Raw genomic sequence first — 23,176 nt, 5'->3', positions numbered from 1 at the left:
GCCAGAGATACTTTAATAAACTCCTTTCTCTCCTCTCACTTAGAGAGCTTTGCTAGATGATGTAAAGCAGACTTCAATCAAGAATCTAATTATTCTACTGTAATTTAAAACATTCGCTAACCTTTTCCAGTGTTTTTAAGAATTCAAAAATGAGTGAACGCCAGAAATGAAAACGTAACAATTAACTTTCTTTTTCCTGAGGGTTTTCCCCTCCTCCATTAAGTCTAGTAAGAAGGGATAAACTTACGGGCAATGTAGATACTTCTAAATTTATAGCCAGTAATACTTAAGAGTGCCTTTAAAAATTCCATCATTTTAGATGAGGATTCCAGAGCTTAAAGATGTAGGGTCTGAATTTAGTGTGCTTGCCTGGATCCCATCTCCCTACTGAAAATACAATCAATACAAATTTTCTAAGACACTTTTCAACTATCTTCTACACTTAATGAGTTGTTTTTCAAGAGAGCACCTCAGTAAATGAGCCTTCTAAGAATAAACATTCTCCTGTCTCCTACACAATAAAGTTGCATATATAGGAGACAAAGAGCTACAGATTCTGATTGAAAAAGTTAAGGGGTACTGTTTTAATAATAACACACAATGATTCGAGGAACTCATTTTTTGATATTTGAATCTAAAAACAATACCAAGGTAATCAATTATATCTTAATTTAAAGCTGTATAACATAAGTCTCATTATCCCTGTGAAATGACTGATATTGTACATTTATAAATATGTGGAATCTTGCTATGCCAAAGAGCTACAGTGATACACGAGTCATTTCTTTGCAATTTCACTAAAATTGGCTGAAATTTTGATAAAACAAATGCCTTCCTTCAGGGAGGACAAGTATTCACGTAAGTACACAGACAGATCTGTACCAAAAGGTTCTGGCCTATAATGGTCATATATCTAGGGAAAAGTCTGAATAAGGCATATAAGTTTTATTTAGTCTGTGCTGATAGAATACCACCCAAATCATAGTACTCAAATAGAATTCAAAGCTAATGACACATTTACATCTTCAACTAATGCATAGGTTGAAAGCTAGAAAGCATTTCTTCCCTAATCCCTTATGAGCTGATTCAGATATCACTATGCAGGGGTCTCAAACTCAATTTACCTGGGGGCTGCAGGAGGCAAAGTCGGGGTGATCCTTGAGTGCAAAGTCAGTAGTAAGCCTTGAACATTGGGGGGTGTGACTCAAACAACTAAAACAAAACAAAAAATAATTCCTCTAGGGCAGGGCCACAAAATGTACGGAGGGCCCTTTGCGTCCCGTGGGCCATGAGTTTGAGACCCCTGAAAAGTGACTTTTTAAAATTTAAATGTCATGGCATTTTAATTTTATATAGTACATGGCTAAGGATTATCCAGTAAACAAGAATGTGTTGACTAGACCCTAAAAGACGACATATGGTTGTGGTACACCCCAGGCAGATGTCATTTAAAGCACACAAGGGGAGGTGCTAGCAAAATCAACTCATTTGCAAAAGTAAAGAGATGATGTACCACAACCACACATGAGAAGTCAAGAACTTATTTTATTTTAAAATAAACAATGAAGATTCACCCCCTCCCCACCACCCTACAAAACTTGAACGTGGAATGTTCAACAGCCTATCCATTTTAGATTACAAAACCAGGAAAAAAAAAATCCAGTTGTCTAATGATGAATGTTTAGAATAGTTTTAAGTAGCCGAACACCTACTGCAAAAATTCCTTAGCTGAAGGCTGAAAACAATTCAGTCTCTGCTCAGAAAATACCATTAACTTAACAGACTTTGCTTTACAGGTGGGATTATTTCCTTGTGAAGTCAATATGGGATATAACAGCAGCATTAAGATCATGGGCACACAGTACTAGTGCTCAAACTGCTAACTCAAATTTCAACACAGCAAGTAAATCACTTAACTCAGCTTAGTCGTTCCCATCCAATTTTGCAGTTCTCCCTATCCATCTAAGGGAAGGAATCGCCATTTTGATTATGAATGCTTCCATTAAAAAAATTCAATCAGGATTAGACAAAAATTAAGTGCAAGTACTATAGAAATAGGCTGGAGATACCTAATGTTTAACATTAATAATGCATGGATAAACCACATAAGCTGCTAGCTGTTGAACACCAGTATTTCAAGATACAATTTTATAAACATGTTTTATTTCTTTTGCGTATACCATTAGAACGGAAACTAGTGTCATTTCCCTAAAATAGGGAAATCAATCTAAAACACATACTGGTGTTTTTCAAAAGATAGCAATTTAAAAGGGTGGTAGCAGCAGGTACCTGAAATCTCTTTGAAAAATCTTTAGGCTGCAGAATAAAGATGTGACCAAGTGTTATGATTATCCATGAGTACTTGTACCAATTTATGTGACAATAAAGCAAGATCCAAGAATTAGTGAGACAATGTATGTTATAAGGAATGATATAGAGTATCGATCCTTACCAGAGTCATTGTCAAAGAATCTTTTAAGTGTTCAAAAATTATCTAAATATTTCACAGTAAGTACAGAAGCGGCCATACAGATTAAATCCCTATTTTTTGCATATATATATTTTTTAAAAAAGTGCCAATCAAAGCCTAATTTTGCATTTCGGCTTTGTATTTATTATACAATATCAGCTGTTTTTTTTTTTTTAAAAAAAGCAATTTACATGTGTTTTAACCAGTCTTTTGGCCATAACTACTGCTGCTTCAAAGCCGATAGCCAGTCTATTTGTATGATTAAGGGCCCATGCATAATTTGGTATGCACCTAAATGTTCAGTGTGCCAACCCAAGTGAAAGTTATGAAATGCAGTTGTCTGCCAGCCACATTCAACTTCTTCCAACATCCTCCGAAGGGAAATGTTTCAGTTTTATCAATTACCAATGAATAACTCTAGGGCTGATTTGTAGATTTTTATCCAATATTAAGTCAGTCTTTCCAAACCACTCCATATAACTGTGGAGATATTTATCACCCCATAAAGTATATTATGCTTTTTACTCCTAAGCAAGGGTGAGGAATCTGAATATCATGTGCAAGGCTCAAGATGACGCTTAGGACAGAACATGCAGAGTAAAAATAGTTTCCTTCCATATCCAGGTAATATAAAGCTGACAATTGTAGTCCTGTCTTTATGGGATGAAAACAGTCCCTTTACAATAAGTTTCCTGAAAGGGAGAACAAATAGATAATAACTCTTCTGGTAACATATTATGATACACTGGCCAGTGTGTTTTTGGCGTTTAAACATAATCCTGTGAATCACATTAATTCACTTGCTGAGTGTTCATTTGCGGCATCCCTCTGTTGGGTCTTGGGGGCCCTCCACGACCTAGAAGACAAAAATGGCATTTGGTTTTTCTTTCAAATATTATTTGTTTTGCCTTCAAGCAGATTTTCACCTGAAGTCAAGAAGCATGTGGGCAGCTTGTCACATTATTAGGTTTAAGAGGTCAATTCTTCAGTGTTCAAGTTTCTCCTGTCTTGAAAGTTGTCATGTGCAATCTGCTCATGTTCTCTAGCTAAAAGTGTAGAACTAATGGAGTATTCCACCAGTACTTATTCATTCAACAAGTATTTATTGAGTGCCTACTAGGTGCCAGGCACTGTTATCAGGCGTTGGAAATAGATACAGCAGTAAAGACAGACAAGGTACCTGCTCTCATGGAGCTTACATTCTAGCGTACACTCTAGCTTACATTTCAGTAGTAACATCATACTATCAAAATTAAAAGCACCAGAATGAAAAACAGACCTTATTTACCTAAACTGTTAAAAAGCTACATAACATTCAAAGTTGTATAATGACTTGTAACAGATAAAGTAACTTTTTACATGCTGTTAAAACATACTTTGAGCTACCAGTCAACTCAACTTTCATAGAATATGCTACAAGGTGAGAGAAAAAAAAAAAAAAAGAACATAACCTGTATTCACATGCAAATATCCTCATACCCCAAGTCAGTAATTCCCAAATGATCCATTCATTTACTTCCTAAGTGCAGTTGTTTTGTTTTGCTTTGTTTGGGGGGGAGGGGGACAGTTTCTACTAGCATTGGACTTTGAGAATGTTAATTCCTCCTTTATAAACATTTTACACGTTATGGCCAATATTATTTAGAGGAACCTAGTCAATTTAACTTTCCTCAGAGAACCATTTAGAACTTCAGTTGAGATGTTACAGACCAATTGTTAAATAAGTTTACTTCCTATCCAAATAGGAAATAGATGTCCTACATAATAGAACAAAAAAATTCTTAAAACATTACTCTTCAAGTACAGTTCAACAAGTTAGTTTCAAAGTTTTTCTTGAAAGTGAAAAATAAATTTTGCTAATACATTAGATCCATAGGCATTAAAATTTCATTTAGTTCTAGCCTTTCTAAATGGTTCTCTAAATTTAACTATGGCTTATCTGGCCACTGATGGGTTACCTGGCCCTAAATATGCAGGTTTCAAAAATTAAAAGAGTAAGAATAAATTTATATAAATGTTCAATCTCATTCAAAAATGTCTTACAAAAATGTTTCTGTATTTCCCTAAAAACATTAGCAGGTTTTAGGACCTGAAAAATAATTTGCAGTTGGAAAACCACTTCTTCTGAGGAGGAGAAATGTTCTAGTTCTTAAGACAATTTATAATAACAGGGATAGTCAAAAATTAAACTTGGATTCAAGATAAATTTTAGAAACAGCATTTCATTTAATCCCTAGCAACAAGTCTGGAAATGATGAATGTATTCCTAACATGTAACTACATGCAGACTATGAACAGCTCTTCCAAGGCCAGAACAGAAGCTCCACATAGGAGCTAGGATCACCACCACAAAATATTACCTCGTGGGGCTCCCCGTGGTCCACTCTGCCCAGAGCCTCGCTTGAAATTCTGCTGATATCCATCCTAAAAGACAAGCTTGTTAGTAATAAAGCTTTTTAAAAATGCTTACCTCCATCTCTCTACATTCTTACAGCCTAACAGTTGCAGAACCAAGAAATTGTGAAGGGTGAAATTTTGAAAATTAAGGGTGGGGACTAGGGACATCCCAAATGGTGCTCAGAGGGTCCAGAGACCCCTCCCCCATAAATTCTCAGCCAAGTAGGCTGGCAGTTCAATAATAGATTCCCCCCAACTATTTTATCAGGAAATCACCCAGGCCACCCACCCACAAGGTGCTCAGGCACTTCAAGGACCATGCCCTGCAGTGCTGGTGGAATCAAACAAGGATCACAACTGCATGTATGGCAGCTTTATCCTCCATATCTATCCAGACTCAGAATATAAAATTCTTCCTATTCTATAAAATACTCCAATATATCACAACTACAGGTTTTTCTATAAATTTTCATTATTGGTGGTAATACTCGATTAAATATGTTTATTGGCTCTTTAAATTTTAGACTATTAAAAAACAGGCCAGAGACAATCCAGCAGTGAAGGCACTTGCCTTGCTCGAAGCCGAACAAGATTCTATTCCTGGCACCCATGTAGTCTCAAAGTCCTGCCAGGAGCCCTGAGCAGAGCCAGGAGTAAGCCCAAAGCACTGCCTATGTGGCCCAAAAATCAAATCAAAATAATCAAATGAAAAAGGCTGTATATGAGTATCTATTATTAAGTGCCAAGGAGAAAAATATACTTTCTACAATGCAAGTGGTCTGAACAAAGGTACAAAATTAGCCCAGAATTGTGTCCCTTAATTTCACCAAGAAGCAACTACAAACTTCTTTTTCACTAGGTATTAAGATCGTGCTTCTATTTTTAAATAACACCTACCCGCTGATAGCCAGAGTAATCCCGGGGAGCACTAAACTGAGACTGCGTATAACCGCTGTTTGGAGTGTTCGAGAATGAAGGGCGGTAACCATCATATCCACCTAAAATTTAAGACAGGAAAACATATTTATCTTCAAAGGAATTTTTCACTTGTTTGCTATTTATTATGGGAGGAACTGAAATTAATTAAAAACCAGGTTCTCCCCCCTCCCCATTTTTGGAGGGGGAGGGTGTGGGAATGGGAAGAATACCTAATACTGGGTTGCCTTGGTGGGGGGTTTTGCTGAGAACTGAACCTGTCTATTCCCCTCGGCCCCCAAATATCCACACTAACCACTCGAACCATCTCCTGCATCCAATCTGTTCATAAATTTCTCTAAGTAGTAATGGTATTATTTTCACCTTCCATGCACAAACAAAAATTTCCCTAAGTTCTAATCATTGATAAAGTTAGAAAGCAATGATCTCATACCCTAGTTCACAGTAGTAGCATTTGCTACTCAGGGATATGACAACTCAGTTTCAACCTGAATGACTCATTTAAAACAAACTAAAATCCGAACTGTTCAGAAGAGGAATAATCCAAAGAGGCTCAATCTTTTCTCCAAAACTTTAACACATGTCCTTTACAAATCAGGGGAAAACATGAATTTGCTTTTATACCTCTGAATCCATTGGTAGGGCCCCTGTATCCATTCATCAAGCCACGAGCACCACGAGAGCCTCCACGAGACACACCACGACTGTTATAATAGGGCTGGCTGTTACGAGGAAATCCAGTGTTCTGCTGGGGGGGCTGCTGATGGTTACCAGTCACTTGATGGGGCTGGTCCTGAGAACCATGGTAGGTGCCAACCACTATAATTCAAGGGGAAAAAAATATTACACACATAAGCCTCATAACAATTTATTTTCCGAGTTATCTCAGTTTAAAAACGTTTTATAGAAGCACTTCAAACTTTGTCTTCAAATTAATTTGCTACTAACAAAATGGAAAAAATATATAAAGTTCCTAGGCTTCTACCTATACATTTGGGTAAGGGGAATAAAATTCTGATAATTCCGAATTTTTGAAAGCTCACATCTGGGGCCGGAGAGATAGCATGCCACTGTATGGCATTTGCCTGGCAAGTAGCCAACCCAGGACCAAAGGTGGTTCGAATCCCGGCATCCCATATGGTCACCCAAGCCTGCCAGGAGCAATTTCTGAGCGTATAGCCAGGGGTAAGCCCTGAGCGCCAACGGGTGTGACCCCCCCCCCCCAAAAAAAAGAAAGCTTACATCTGTGTGAGGCATATAAATCCATCCTTTCAAATGATTCAAAAGGCTTTACTATGAAATATAAGAAGCCACTGGGGTCAGAATAACAGCCAATAGAGCATTTACTTTGCATGAAACAGACCTGGGGATCAGTTTCCTAGCAGTGCCAGGTGTGCCCTCCGTCCTCCTATACACATATATAAAACACCTTGAGGACAGGTGAGAGAGTTTAGTGGGACTGGAGAAAGTACAGCAAGTAGGGTGTTTAGTTTACATACATGTAGCTGACCCAGGTTTGATCCCCAGGATCCCTCATGGTTTCTAAAGCCACTAAGAGATTTCTAAGTACAGAGAATCAGTAGTTACAGCTGACCACCACCAAATGTGACCCAAAGTCCAAAACAAAAATCGAATCTACCACAGGATCACATCAAGGTAAAAGTTGATCTTACAAAACAAATTAAAGAACTCGATTTCCTTCCTGAATAGGGTAAATCAACACTTTCCTTTTTTTTTTGTTGGTTTTTCGGGGGGAGGGGACACACCCTGTGATGCTCAGGGGTTATGTTACTCCTGGCTATGTGCTCAGAAATTGGTCCTGGCTCAGATGCCAGGGAATTGATTGAACTAAGGTCCATCCTAGACTGGCCATGGTCCTAGATCGGCGCGTTCAAGGCAAATGCCCTAACGCTATTCTATCATTCCAGCCCCAACACTTTTTTAAAAAAAAAAGGCTTTAATGAGGGACAGAGAGATAGCAACGAGGTAGAGCGTTTGCCTTGCATGCAGGATGGTGGTTCGAATCCTGGTATCCCGAGCCTGCCAGGAGCAATTTCTGAGTGTAGAGCCAGAGTGTAGAGCCCTGAGCGCCACCAGATGTGACCCAAAAACCAAAAACCAAAAAAATAAAATAAAATAAAGGCTTTAAAATGACCATAAAAGGGAGATTACTGAGTGGATAATAGACTGAGCTAATTAAACCTGCACAGGACTAGAAAAGATGGTTGACTGGATTACATAGTAGGGTTAAAAAAATAGAGATTTTTTTCTTTTAATCTAAAACACTAATTTTCGGGGCCGGAGAGAATAGAGGTAAGGCGTTTGCCTTGCATGCAGAAGGATGGTGGTTCGAATCCCGGCATCCCATATGGTCCCCCAAGCCTGCCAGGAGCGATTTCTGAGTGTAGAGCCAGGAATAACCCCTTAGTGTTGCCGGGTGTGACCCAAAAACCAAAACAAACAAAAAAAAAATAAACCCCACTAATTTTTGTGATTTTTAAAATATCCCCAAATATTAATTCTTGAAATCATACCCCAAAATTATATGCAGCTCAAGCACATGGGCAAAATGCAGTAAAAATTTTACTATAGCTCACAGACCACAATCAGTGGTGCTCTAAGTCACAAGCTGTGATCAGAGAACCATGTGGCATTAAGGATTGAACCCAACATTTCACAAATGGTATGTGCTTTACCACTTGTGCTCTTCACCTGACTTTAATTTCATCACAACTATCTGGAAATCACAGTAAAGTAACAAATATATAATAAGCAAAATGCTTAAGCCACTAAATATACAAACATCAGTATTTTCCTGTATTTTAGCAATAAAACCAGATTTATGATTCAAATATGCGCATAAACCATATGAAGTAATTATTTACCAACAAAGATTCTGTTTCAACCTATGCCACCATTTGCAGCAACCTTAAAATTGGTTGGGTTTTTTTTGGTGTTCGGGTTTGTGGTTTTTTTCTTTGGGGGGGGGGGGGGTCACACTCGGCAGTGCTCAGGGGCTACTCCTGGCTCTATGCTCAGAAATCACGCTCAGCAGGCTTGGAGACCATATAGGATGCCGAGATTCAAACCACTGTCCTTCTGCATGCAAGGCAAACGCAGGCCCGTTTTTGTTTTTTAAGTATATCGTTTGTTTTTTGTTTTGTTTTTGGTTAACACCAAACGATGCTCAGGGGACCACATGCGATGCCTGAAATTGTAGTCAGGTTGGGCTCCATGCGAGACAAACACCCTACAAAGCTGTGCTATCACTCTAGCCTTGAAATATAACAAGTTTTATTAAGACAATAACAAGCAAAAACCTTATTGTTGTTTAACTACCTGCTGCCAGCCTATCCCAGCAGATTTAAATTGCCTCACAATTAAATGTAAAGATGATTATAATTATGAATAAACCACATACAAATTCAATTTAATTCAGAACGAGAAATGTAAAAACAATTTCATTCTACAACTGGCACAAAAACTTAACACAACCACGCCAATCTAAACTACTTTCTGACACTGTAAGTAAAGAAAGCAAGTAGCTACATCCCACATATATTGTCCTACCTGTTTGAAGTTGTTCTTGCTGCAGTTCTGTTTGTTCTACCTGGTGAGGCTGACTGGAAAAGCTCTGATTATAACTAGTCTGGTACTGATTTTGCTGTTTTAAAGTTTCTGGTTCATTAACAGGAGGAACTGGTGCGTTCATGTTGAATACCTGTAAGTAATAAGTGACTGGTCATCATTGTAAACAATGCCCCTGAATTTGACATGGAAGCTGGCAATACAGTTTTGTTTTCTGGGCCTCAACCAGCAAACGCAGGGGTTGCTCCTGGCTCTCTACTCAGAAATCACTCCTGGAAGGCTCGAGGGGCCATAATGGGATGCGGGGATTCGAACCACCACCACTGATCCTGGGTCAGCGCTTGTGAGGCAAATGCCCTACTGCTGTGCTATCTTCTCTGGCCCCAGTTTTGTTTTTTATTTTATTTTTGGATCATACTCAGGAGTCCTTGGGATAATTCAGTACACCGAGGATTTAATACAGACCTCTGACACGTGAAGCATGCACTCAACCTGCCGACTTTGACTGGCCCACCACTCCAGGTTTTAGCACCACTTAAAAAAAAAACCCACATAATTCAAACTTTAGTATTACAATCATTTCAGTGAGGAAGGAAGGTTGGTAACACCAGCAGTGCACAACAATTACTCCTGGGATGCCAGAGAAAACCTGGGCTAGTTAGCCATGTGGCACTAAGGTAAGTATCGTACCCACTGTAGGAGGGCCTCTAGGCCCTCCAAAAACCTTTATTTTTTTTCAGGACTCCAGCATTCTGACAGTTGAATACACCAGGTAATAAATTATACTTGAAATAATTTGATTACCGTTTGCATGGACTGGAATGGAGCTGCATTTACATTGATTCCACTGCTATGTAAAGGTTTGCTTGTTCCAGCTTGGAACACCTGAGGCTGAGAAGCAGCAGGAAGGGATGAAGATGCTGTAGTCTGGTCTGTATTTAAAGAGATGGTTGCCTAAAAAGTGAAAAGAGCCACTTAAATGTTCAACAGAACTTAATCCATTTTATTAACAAACTCATCTATTTCCAGGAAGCAAAATACTGCTATAAACAAATCAAGTCTGAAAGTAGTAAATAACAGAAAATTATCTCTGCCCAGCTCATAAATAAATGCTGAATAAATCAAGTTTATACAATTTGGTAATAAAACTTGCCTGAATCTGATCAATTGGTTCCTTCTGTGGCCGTTGTTCTGTAGCATGAGAAGGTTGGTATAAGGGTTGAGATGCTGTATACCCCTCACTTGTAGATGACACCAAAGGGACCTACACAGAATAAAAGAAATTTAAACGTTTTACTATGAACTGTAATAGTACTACTAACAAATAGATCGGAGAGGGCTGAAGTAATAGCACAGAGGGTAGGGTGGTTTGCCTTGCACATGCCAACCTTGGTTCGATCCCCAGCATTCTATGTGGTCTCCCTGAGTCAGCCAGGAATAATATCTGAGTGCAGAGCCAGAAGTAATTGCTATGCACTGTTGGGTGTTACCAGCCTTCCTTACCCACTGGAATGATTGTAATATTTAAGTTCGAAACTACATGAGCTGAGTATGGGCCAAAAACAAACTGATCTGAGAGCCTATAAAACAAATTGAAAAGATTTATCAGTTCAAACCCCCCCCCCCAATAACTCTTCTAAAAACAACAGAATGCAAAATTTGTAGCTCTAGATAAAGATCTTCGTAATTCAATGGTCTGGAATGCATGTGTTGCATGTAGGAGCCTCAGGTTCAAAGCCAGATGCTGAGCAGGAAAATGCCCTTAAGAACCAACAGTTATTGAGGCTGGAATGATAGTACAGCTGTAAGGCATTTGCCTTGTATGCAGTTGACTCAGGATAAACCCAGGCTTGATTCCTGGCATCCCAAATAGTTCCCAAACCCCGTCCCCAAAAATAAACACTGGGCATGGCCCAAGTACTAGGGAAGGAACAAATTAAAGCGACTCAAATTATATTCAATTCAGTATTTAAGAATATCTTTTTATTAGTTATATGTAGCCAAACTAGTTATAAGGTAGCAACAACTAAAGTTTAAAAATCGTCAAAATAGAAGAGGGAGAAGACAGAGTCAGCATGGCTAAATTAGGACTTGTCTTTTACCCTTCTCCTTCCAGGCCAGGATAAAAGCAAATTTAAAGAATTACAAAGAAACTATTCTAAAACCCTAAAAAGCAAACTACTTCAGAGAGAGTAAAAACTACACACACACACACAACTCACTTTCTTTCTCTCTCTGTCTCCCTCTCCCTCTCCCTCTCCCTCTCCCCCTCCCTCTCTCTCTCCTCTCTCAAATTGAGTAAAAATACATATACACACCACCCACCCACCCGCAAAAAAGCCATAACAAAGAGTGCAGCAAGAAGCAAAAGAACATGAAGGAATAAAAACCCAGTTAACTTTTGTCCAAAAAAAAATGTTTTTCCACCATGGGCAACAAGTACAATGTGGATCTTTAAGGTGCAGAAACACTGCAGAACAGTGGGCATACTCTGAATGCCTGGTAGCCCACTGTAAAAATCTTCAACTAAAGGCAAGAAATTATTGGGCACATAGAAACAATTTGCTGCCACCTTGGTGATCTCTGACAACCTCGTTGATATGCAATGCTGGCTGGTACCATACTGAATCTCATTAGGGCGCAGTAATAGCCTCAAGACAAATTCCTGAGCTGGTTCCACCCACTCTCCTGAGGTAGATTAAACCCTGAGCATAATCTAAGTGGCACACCCCCATCCTCACCAAAAAAAAAAAAAAAAAAAAAAACTGATAAAATAGATCACACTTACCTGGGTAGCTTCTGGTTGTACAGGAACTTGATTGGGCTGAGCAAGTCTCGATTCAGAATGAACTGAAATAGACCAATAAAATATTGTTATCCAAATTTTAATTTCCTCCCAAGTCTAAAATAAAATGCCTTTTACTTGTGACCCAAGACAAATTTCTAAAATCTAATGAAACATTTTTGCTTTCTTAAATATAACTTATAAAGTCTAAATAAAAATGAGGGCGGAATGGTGGTGCTGGCTGTAAGGCTTTTGCCTTGCGCGTGCTAGCCTAGGACGGACCATGGTTTGATCCCCTGGCGTCCCATATGGTCCCCCCCCCAAGCTAGGAGCGATTTCTGAGCGCATAGCCAGGAGTGGACCCCTGAGCATCACTGGGTGTGGCCAAAAATCAAAAGGTATAAATGACTATTTTTGCTGACTAGTTATTTACAAAGATAATACTAACCCAAGTATTAGTAAGATAATTTTAAAATTTAACAGAATGTCACCCATAAAACAGAGCATCAACTATTTTGTTGAGAGATAAGGTGTATGTATCAGATAAGAACTGAGACAAAGCTAGAGAGATAGTACAGTGAGGAAGGCACTTGCCATGCATGCATTCCTCAGTTTCCCATGCCCCCCCTCCCCCAACACTACCAGGAGTGATTCCTGAGTAAAGCCAGGAATAAACCACTGGCATCAACAGGTATAACCCAAAAAGGCCCAGAGAATTTGAGCTAGAAGGCTGGAGTAGTACAGAAGCTAGGAGACATGCTTTATATGTGACCTGGTTTGTCCATAGCATCCTGTGATCCTGAGCATCACCAGGAATCCTATCCTCGCTCTATTCTCCAAATGTCTAGGCTAGAGAGATAGTACCGCAGATAGGCCTTTAGCCTTATAGGTTCGATCCCCCAGCACCTATATGGCCCCCAAGCACCACTTGAAGTGACCCCTGAGTTCAGAGTCAGGTATTGGCTTGGGATACAGCTCAATAAACAAAAACTGTAGATCAATAGTAGTCTGTATATGTTCCAAATTATAACTAAACTATTTTGAAATGAGTTTGCTAGGGGCTGGAGCAACAATATGAGTGGGTAAGCATATGGTCCCCCAAGCCTGCCAGTAGTGATATGAGTATAAAATCCCTTGAGCAGTATCCCTGATCACTGCCAGGTGTGGCTCCCCTTCCTCAAAATCCATTAAAAGCATTTTTTTTTACCAGGAAAAAAATATACCACTATTTTTATTTTATTAGATTTCAAAAAAAATTTAAACCCAATCAAAATTAGCTTTTGAGAAGGGGTTATTTACCCAAGTACTCAGGGCTTACTCCTGGTGGAACTTGAAGAGACCATATGTGATATCCGGGTAAAAGGCAAGTGCCCTACATCAGGGTAAAAGACAAGTGCCCTACCTGCTATCCAGGTGTCCTCAAACCACAGCCTGTGGGCCACGTGTGGCCTTTTTTGTAGCTGCTGTCTCGTCCAAGGCCCACCATGAGCATGTGTGAAATATGCACCAAACTCTCAACTTCACACCTTCTCTTTTTGTTTTGTTTTGTTTTTTGTTTTTTGGCCACACCCGGGGTTGCTCAGAGGTTACTCCTGGCTGTCTGCTCAGAAATAGCTCCTGGCAGGCACGGGGGACCATATGGGACACCGGGATTCGAACCAACCACCTTTGGTCCTGAATCGGCTGCTTGCGAGGCAAACGCCACTGTGCTATCTCTCCGGGCCCACCTTCTGTCTCTTGACTCCTCTCAGTCTCAGACAGGGGTCCTCAATTTACAGCCTGCAGGCCACTTTTAAATTATAGTCCAGTCCTCCAATAGTCCAAGGGACAGTGAACTGGCAGTGTTTAAAAAGTCTGAGAACCCCTGTGAGTGTACTATGGCTCTGATCCCAACCTTTTTTCTTGGGGGGGGGGGGGGGATTGTCACACCCAACAGTGCTCAGAATATTCCTGGCCCTGCATCAAGGGATTATTGGCAGGACTCAGGACCAACAACATGTGGAGCCAAGGTTCAAATCCAGGTCTATAGGAAAAGCAAACACACTACTCCACAAAATTCATTTCAGTAAATTACAAGTACAAGAAGCCTGTAGGATATATATTATAAAACATGTAGAATTGGTTACTGTGGGACTGGAGCAGAATGCAAAAAGATGGAAAGAAATTACAAGTAGCTTCTGATTTGCCTTTATTGGGTGCTGGTATGTTCCAATTTGTGAAAATTAACTACTTGTACTTTACTTTTCTAATGTTTAAATGTTCTAAAGATAAATCTTACATCTTTTTTTATGTATGTGTATACACACACACACACACACACACACACACACACACACACACACACACAAAATCACTAACCTGGAGGGCAAACGAGCTGGGGCATGTCCATGTTTTGTGCTGGGTTCATAGGCTGTGCAGATACAATTGCAGGGTCAAGTGTCTGGTTTTCAAAATCCAGCATGGAATCCTACAGCAAAGATATGAGAGTTAAATAATAACGACACTAAACCTTCTTTCATAGTGGTTTATAACTAAATGCACATACCTGTATAAAATTATAGGGCCCTTGCATTTGTGCCATGAGATCCTGCACTCGCTGTCTTCTGACAAGGGGATCTGCCTGAGCCACTGGTGTCAAAGAATGGGGTTCTGGTACTGAAGGGGAGGCAGCCTGAGGCTGCTGCTGGAGAGAATTTACCACCTAATTTGGGAAAGGAAAATAAAACAAAGAGATGGATAGAATTAAAGGATTCAATTAATTGTTATACTACCATGATTATCTCCAAATTACATGACACTTACATAGTAAACACATTAGTGGGCTAATCTAATTTCTCAAATTGACCACAAATGTGACAATGCAAATTATTCTGATCACCTTAAGATGTTATCACTGAACTAACTAGCTCACTCAATAGCATGAGCCATATGGGAGGCCTAAATTCAATCCCCAGCAGCAAGTGACAAGTTCCCCCATCAAGAACAATAAAAATTTACCCTGCACATTGTAGCCTTTGTCCCCTCATCCAAGACATTATCATTTCTAGCACTCTCAAGACCAAAGTCACTAAGTAGTACCACACATATTTACTTTCTTAAATGTTTTGCTTAAACTACTCAAGTTATCTTTTATAACTGAAACTCAACTACAAACATGCTTGTATCATGCTTAAATAAAGATATTAAAAATATAAACAACAACAAAAAAAAAACTCTTAGTTGGGCTGGAGTGATAATATAGCAAGTGAGGGTAGCATGTGGCCAACCTGGATTCAATCCCCAGGCACACTATATGGTCCCCTGAGCACCACCAGGAGTAAACCCTGAACAGTGCTAATGTAACCCACACACATACCAAAAATAATAATAAAATGGGGCCCGAGCAATAGCACAATGGGAGGACGTTTGCCTTGCACATGGCCAACTCAGTACGGTCCCAGTTTGATCCTTGGTATCCCATATGCCCAACACCCCCTCCCCCGCCAGCCTGCTATGGAAGTAACCTGAGTGCCACTAGATGTGACCCCTCCAAAAATGAATAAATTAAATAATAAACTTTATGTAAGACTGGGGAGATAGGACAGTGGGTACAGTGTTTGCTTTGCAAACAGCAAGTCCAGGTTTGAGTCCCTGCACCCTATGGTCCCTTGAGTACTACCAGAAGTGATTCCTGAGTGCAGAGCCAGAAGTAATCCCGAGCATAATCAGTTGTGACCAAAAAACTTGGGGGATAGTACTGCAACAAACTTCAAACGTTCCTACCATTTCATTCTCTGCCAATATCATAAAATCAAGCACCCTGTCTAAACTGCTACACCAGTGAACTATCTTACCAACTACTAATATACAGTCTGTTTTTTTTTTTTTAAGAAGGGAATGTGTAAATCACAAAGACCAATTAATCTGCATCTGGTTTCACTAAAAGTTCCTAGAATCTTTTATGATTACAAAAAATCACCCAAAAAATACTAGCTGGCAAATCCTAGCATAAAGTAAATCCTTTACTCCTAAAAAGGTACCTAACCACAAATCACAATCCTGTCCTACTCTACCAACCCATACTACTTATGTTAAGGTTCAATTCAAGCTTTATATTGCTTTCAATGCAAAATAAAAATATAAAAAAATAATTTGGACCAGAGAGATAGCATGGAGATAGGGCGTTTGCCTTGCATGCAGAAGTACAGTGGTTCAAATCCTGGCATCCCATATGGTTCCCCAAGCCTGGCAGGAGTAACCCGAGTGCTGCCAGGTGTGATCCAAAACCCCCCCCCCAAAATTTTTATTATCTTTACATCCATGCTAATACATGTTACCACCTCCTAAACCATACATCCAGTTTTAGGGCATAACAGACTTACATGCCCTTTGTCTTTTCGCCCTCCTAACATTTCTGAACTGCATTCTTTAAGTCAGCAAATATGTGCTTATCATACAAGGGTTTCAAGGATCTGTCTCCCCAGTAACTCCTGCACTGATACCTATACTGTGAATGTACAAAAGGAAATGCCTAAGAGATTAAAGGAATTCTAGAACCAATAAACATAAAACCAAACAGATTCAATCAAGTTCTTTGAAAAATAATTCTTTTTAATATTAACTAATTTTAGGACACTTTAGAGCACAAGAGAAACGAAAAAAGGAAGGAATTCCTAAATTAGAGATAAAAACCTAAAAAAAAGGTAATGGTAGTTGATAAACAGAATCAGTAAGCACTAGAAATAATCTAGAGCCTGCTAACCAGAAAAGCATTAAGGTGAAAGACTAAGATGACACTCCAACACACTTGGAAGGTATTTCTAACTTCAAGGTATGTGGGAGAGGCACTCCAGACTTTTATTAAGAGAAATTTGATATCAATAGACATAATTATCGATTTTAATAGATTAAACCAAAGTTAACAACTTGACTTTAGGTTAACCTATTAGAGTTAACTGCAAATTTTTTGATAGAGATCAGCAAAACAATACGTCTATTAAACACCCAGCAATAAACAAATGACTTATTAAATATAACAAATGTACAAAACCCAAAACCCCCTAACATTCATAATTCAGATTTTTTTCTAAAGAACTACAATTAAGACAAGCGATCAACTTGGCAACAGAGAACTCTTACCTCAACTGTTTCCACTGTCCACTCATCTACCTGCTCCTTTTCACCACTGCTGAACTGTGTTTCTGCCATAAATTGTCTATTTACATACTGCAAGGCAAAGTACATATTTGAGACCTCTGTTTAAAAGACAAAGAAGGGGCCGGAGAGATAGCATAGAGGTAAGGCATTTGCCTTTCATGCAGAAGGATGGTGGTTCGAATGCCGGCATCCCATATGGTCCCCTGTGCCTGCCAGGGGCAATTTCTGAGAGTCGAGCCAGGAGTAACCCCTGAGCACTGCCGGGTGTGACCCAAAAATCAAAAACCAAAAAAAAAAAAAAAGCAAAGAGGAATGGAAAACTAGCATTAAAAAGAAATTTACCTCCGTTGATTCAACTTCATTTTGTTCAGGGTATTCTTCTGCTGGCTCAGGTTCTAAGAGGTTTAAAAAATAAAAAAAATACAGAAAATAAAAAATCTTAACATTAACAGTCTGAATTCCTCCAAGTATGAACTCTTCACCAATACTGTTTGACTAATTTACAAAGTTATAATTTTCTACATTTTCTAATATTACAGTATATATGGAAACATTTGTAATTTATTTCACTATTAACTGGTAGGGCCAGAAATACAGCACAGTGGTAAATGTGCATGTGAGCTGGGTTCAATCCCTGACAACTGATGGCAGTGAGGACAATATCCTAAACAGAAGTTATTCAGGATCATTAATAATGCAGCAAATAGCAGGTTAAAACATTTATCTTCTTAAGAATAGCTTTCTAGGGGCCGGAGAGATAGCATGGAGGTAAGGCATTTGCCTTTCATGCAGAAGGATGATGGTTTGAATGCCGGCATCCCATATAGTCCCCCGTGCCTGCCAGGAGCAATTTCTGAGCACGGAGCCAGAAGTAACCCCTGAGCACTGCCGGGTGTGACCCAAAAACCACACCCACCCACACCCACCCACCCACCCACACACACAGAATAGCTTTCTAGTGAACCAATTTAAATAACCTATGGCACAGGAGATAGTTAAAATGGGTGGAGTACATGAAGGAGATCTGAGCTGGAGCCCAAACACTGCATGGCATCTTGAACACACCAGCTGCAGTCCTCCCAAAAGAACAATATTCTCTCAATTTATATCAACTCAGTAAAAATAACAATTGAAGGGGAAACAGTTGGGAGGGGCCTGCTTTAGTAATCTGCAACCATAAATTCTTTCAATGTGCAATTTTGTCCTCTAACTTCAACCTTAATATATATTAAGTGTTGTGTACCAGGGGGACCATATATATCTCACATACCTATAACTTCTAAAGACACTTTAGAGGTACAGAAAAGCACAATAATACTTTGAGCTTTAGACCTCAAAGTCCAAATATGCATAGCTGAAAAAAATATTTAAGGAGGGGCTAGAGAGGTGGCACAGTGGTATGGCATTTGCCTTGCATGTGGCTGACCTAGGACGGACCACAGTTTGATTCCACCAGCGTCCCATATGGTCCCCCAAACCAGGAGTGATTTCTGAGCATAGAGTCAGGAGTTACTCCTGAGCGTCACCAGGTGTGCTTCCTCACCCCCCCCCCCCCCAAAATTTTAAGGACCAGAGACAGATAATACAAGAGTTAAGATGCTTGCTTGGCATGCATCAGATCCCACTTTGATCTGTGGCACCACAAATGGTCTGATTAAGCATACGAGGTAACTTCTGTGCAAAGACACAGAAAAAGTCCCCAGCATTGTTGGATGTTATCTAAACCCCAAAAGAAAAGAACACTCAAAGAAATCTTAATCTTGGGGCCGGAGAGGTGGCGCTAGAGGCAAGGTGTCTGCCTTACAAGCGCTAGCCAAGGAAGGACTGCAGTTCGATCCCCCGGCGTCCAATATGGTCGTCCCCCCCAAGCCAGGGCCGATTTCTGAGCAACCCCTGAGCATCAAACGCGTATAGCCCAAAAAACAAAACAAAACAAAACATAACAAAAAAAGAAAGAAATCTTAATCTACTCTACAAAAAAATGTTCCACCAATATACTTCTAATTGTATTCAAAAGCTGTATTTACTGACATGTTAACAAAAAGTACTGACAATGTTTATTAGTGTTATGCAATATGCTAACTTGCCACTGAGGGATTTACAGTCAAAATTATGAGATAATTTTTATTCTATCTTTTTTTGATTTCTGTGTTTCGGTGTAGATATGGAAGTTGATGTCCCCAATTTCACCTAATGTTATTTTATCTTTCTCTTTATTTTTCCGCTCTGGCCTGGTCTTATTGCAGGACCGAGACTATTATGTGGTGCTTGCCTTTAGTGCTGTAGTGCTTACTGGATATTTTATTTGATATTTCTTCCTGTATTGTTATGGTACTTCAATTCCTTTTTTCCTGTTCTCTCTCAAACCAAGGTTGAGAGCCTCTAGTAGGACTACACCCATTTTCGGCTTATCTGATTTTTACCCCACTTTTTTGTTGTTCTTTTCTTTAAACAAAACCATTTAACTTGAACTATCTAGTACCACCTCTCAATAGAGGGGGAAATAAAGAAGGATACCAGGACCAAACAGATACATGATCAACAAGCAGTAAACTGGACACAGAGGAGACCACCTGTTCTGGCGGCCCGGGGGGGGGGGGGGGGGGGGGGGGGAAGGGGTGGTGAGGGTGACAGGAATTCCTGATTTAATGTTAATACGCACCTAAAATATTATTGTGAAAATTATGTAAACCAATTATGGTCAAAATAAAAATTATGTATTAAAAATTTAAGATAATAATCTCCCTATCACTTAAAAATAAAAACATTATAATATTCATGCACTGCTGTTATAGTAAACAATCTGGACATGGCAGTCAACGTTCTATATGAAAAGTTTTCTAACATCAGAGGTAGTACATCAGTACCATACAGTCTATTATTAAACCATTATTGATCTCAGAATCTGGGCCACCAAATCTTCAAGCTCTAGCAATAGATAGCTCTCATGGTAGCCTAGTATCACACAAGATACCCAGGACCGCTGAGCATCACTTACATGAGTCCACTCCTACCATTAATCCCCTCCATCCAAAAGTATTCTCGCCCAGCAATACTAACTACTGCATCAAGTTTTTTGGAGCAAAAGTATTAGTACAGCAAGCAGAGTGTTTGCCTTGCACAAAAGGAGCTTGATTCCCGGACATCCTATATGATTCTCAAGCCCGTCAGTAATAATTCCTGAGTACAGATCTAAGAATAACCCCTGAGGAATCCCAGCTGTGCCCCCCAAAACAAAAATGTCAAATTTCTACATGTAATCAAGACTAGCAAGACAGAGGCGAGAAGAAAGCTCTCAGAGTGTGGGATTTATGCAATACATTAAGTAAACGAGGTTTAATTCCTGGCATATGAGCATCAAGCCAGCAGCAGAGAAGCCAAAGAATAACAAAGGAAAAAACTAGCAAGATAGAGGGCTAATAATACTTCTGAAAATATTTCCTAATGGATCTTTGTGCTTATCTTATTGTGCTTATTAATATTCCTTTAAAATAAGTGTCCACAATTAAATTAATGAATATAGGCCAAGTTGTGGGAAAGATTCCATTAAATCAGTACCCCAGCTACCTAAGGTCAGAGATCTGGCTTACAGGCATAATATCCGCGCGCACATTCCTGAGTTTATCATTACCACCACAATAAACCCAAAATATTATCTCAAAAAGATTATTTCCAGGAAAAGGAAAAATAGGATTGCAAAAACTGAGCCTGAACTGAAATTATAGTACAGCAGAAGGGGCAGTTGCCTTGCATATTGTCAATCTAGGTTCAATTCCTGGCACCCCATGATTCCCCAAGCCTACCAGGAGTGATTACTGAGTGCAGAACCAGTACTGCACTGCCAGGTATGGCCCAAAGACCAAAATAAATATAAAAAAGAAACTGAGTTAAGGAGATTTGAGCATAGCTTCCTTCCTTATATTAAGGCCCAAGGGGAACAATCTCCAGCATAACAAATGAATTAAGAAAAACTAAAGCTTTGATCCACTCACCAGCTTCAGCTACCTGATCTTCAACTATAGGTGCTGAGGCTGCCTCCTCTTCCTCACACAATCCGTTCTGATGGTTGTGGGTGCTGTCAAAGTAGTTTGACTGAAACACACGCTCAACAATTTCCTTTAGAGCTTTATCTTAAAAAACAAATATGAATTAACAGTTAAGACAACCTGGGGATGACTAATTTAAGATTCAAAATTCTACATCATTGTATAAACCACATCAAATTACTAAACTATAAACATAATCTTCCAAATTAAGGAAAATAATCTATTTATATTAAACATTGTATGTTTTAATTAAATAAACTCCCACAAAAGCTGACATTTAATCAAGGGCTATTTTACATAAAACTACATAAACTAGATTACAAAGAGGTAAGTGAAAAAAAAAACAGGTTCTAATGGTTTACTTCTTCCAACTTAAATGTAGTAAGCGAGGTTATCAATATTCATAAAAAATATAGTTATGTGGGGCCGGAGAGATAGCACAGCGGTGTTTGCCTTACAAGCAGCCGATTCAGGATCTAAGGTGGTTGGTTCCAATCCTGGCATCCCATATGGTCCCCCGTGCCTGCCAGGAGCTATTTCTGAGCAGATAGCCAGGAGTAACCCCTGAGCACCACTGGGTGTGGCCCAAAACTCCCCCCCCCATATATATATAGATATAGATATATATATAGTTATACCTATGAAAAGGGATGACAAGATCAGAGATTAAGGCTCATGCCTTGCAGGCAAGTCCACCCTGGTTTGATCTCCAGCACTACATATGATCCCCCAAGGAAACCTGGACAGCCAAGAATCAATAGGAGGAGCCCTGGGCATCCTTTGTGTTCTGTCTACAAGATAGAGATGTCAATCTCTGTATGAAAACACAGAAACCCATACAAATGGGGGGGGAGGCTACAAAATTACTATATAAAAATGCAAATAGCTTGAATCTACTCAGGAAGAGACAACGAAGACTTCCAGTTTAAATACAGAAAAAGCTCAAGGTTGGTGAGAGCAAAAAAGAAAAGTTTCATGTAGAATAAAATTTACAAAGTCTTAAGAAAGGGTCCAGGGCCCGGAGAGATAGCACAGCGGCGTTTGCCTTGCAAGCAGCCGATCCAGGACCAAAGGTGGTTGGTTCGAATCCCGGTGTCCCATATGGTCCCCCGTGCCTGCCAGGAGCTATTTCTGAGCAGACAGCCAGGAGTAACCCCTGAGCACCGCCGGGTGTGACCCAAAAACCAAAAAAAAAGAAAAAAAAAGAAAGGGTCCAAACATAAATCAAAGATATACTACACCGAGAGTTGAAGTTCAAGAATTTTATATGGGAAAATGGAGAACAAAATATGAAAAACTGGAAATGGAGAGCCACTAAAAGAAGGTTTTGAAGATAGTCAAATGTATAGAATATTGGACCAGAGCAATAGTGCGCTTGTCTTGCTAGCAACCAGCGGGATTCAACCCCAGGATCCCTGAATCCCAGCAGGACTTATTCCTAATCACAGAGCCAGGAGTAACTCCCAAGCACACAGGGTGTAGCCCAATAACAAAAGAATTTAATTTTCATGTGAATATAAAATAGAAAGTATACGATATATATTACAAATATCTTCCCTAATATGCTTACTACACAAAAAAATAGAACTTCTGGAATTGCATCAAAACACACAATCCTAAAAGCTGTAAAGCAGGGGTCTCAAACTCATGGCCCACGGGCCGTTTGTGGCCCTCCGTACAACATTTTGTGGCCCTGCCCTAGAGGAATCATTTTTTGTTTTGTTTAAGTTGTTTGGGTCATACCCCCCAATGTTCAAGGCTTACTACTGACTTTGCACTCTAGGATCACCCTGACTTTGCCTCCTGCGGCCCCCAGGT

The 23,176-nt window shown here is 39.6% G+C and overlaps 1 protein-coding gene across 1 annotated transcript in view; it reads right to left on the bottom strand.

Annotated features, from left to right (window-relative positions):
* Positions 1-1,525: 1,525 nt before the first annotated feature.
* Positions 1,526-23,176, bottom strand: part of CAPRIN1 (cell cycle associated protein 1) — a 46,309-nt gene continuing 24,658 nt past the window's right edge. Inside the window, exons 7-19 of the mRNA XM_049780083.1 lie at positions 21,305-21,442; positions 17,655-17,707; positions 17,295-17,381; positions 14,722-14,877; positions 14,535-14,643; positions 12,180-12,241; positions 10,545-10,655; positions 10,196-10,345; positions 9,374-9,524; positions 6,428-6,622; positions 5,765-5,865; positions 4,831-4,894; positions 1,526-3,326 (exon numbers count right to left, since the gene is read on the bottom strand). Of these exons, the coding sequence (XP_049636040.1) occupies positions 3,262-3,326; positions 4,831-4,894; positions 5,765-5,865; positions 6,428-6,622; positions 9,374-9,524; positions 10,196-10,345; positions 10,545-10,655; positions 12,180-12,241; positions 14,535-14,643; positions 14,722-14,877; positions 17,295-17,381; positions 17,655-17,707; positions 21,305-21,442 (1,442 nt within the window). The 3' untranslated portion in view covers positions 1,526-3,261. The remainder of the gene's footprint in view (positions 3,327-4,830; positions 4,895-5,764; positions 5,866-6,427; positions 6,623-9,373; positions 9,525-10,195; positions 10,346-10,544; positions 10,656-12,179; positions 12,242-14,534; positions 14,644-14,721; positions 14,878-17,294; positions 17,382-17,654; positions 17,708-21,304; positions 21,443-23,176) is intronic.

This window comes from Suncus etruscus, chromosome 9 (genome assembly GCF_024139225.1).
Source record: "Suncus etruscus isolate mSunEtr1 chromosome 9, mSunEtr1.pri.cur, whole genome shotgun sequence".
NCBI lineage: Eukaryota > Metazoa > Chordata > Mammalia > Eulipotyphla > Soricidae > Suncus > Suncus etruscus.
This window is presented reverse-complemented; position numbering and strand designations above follow the sequence as displayed.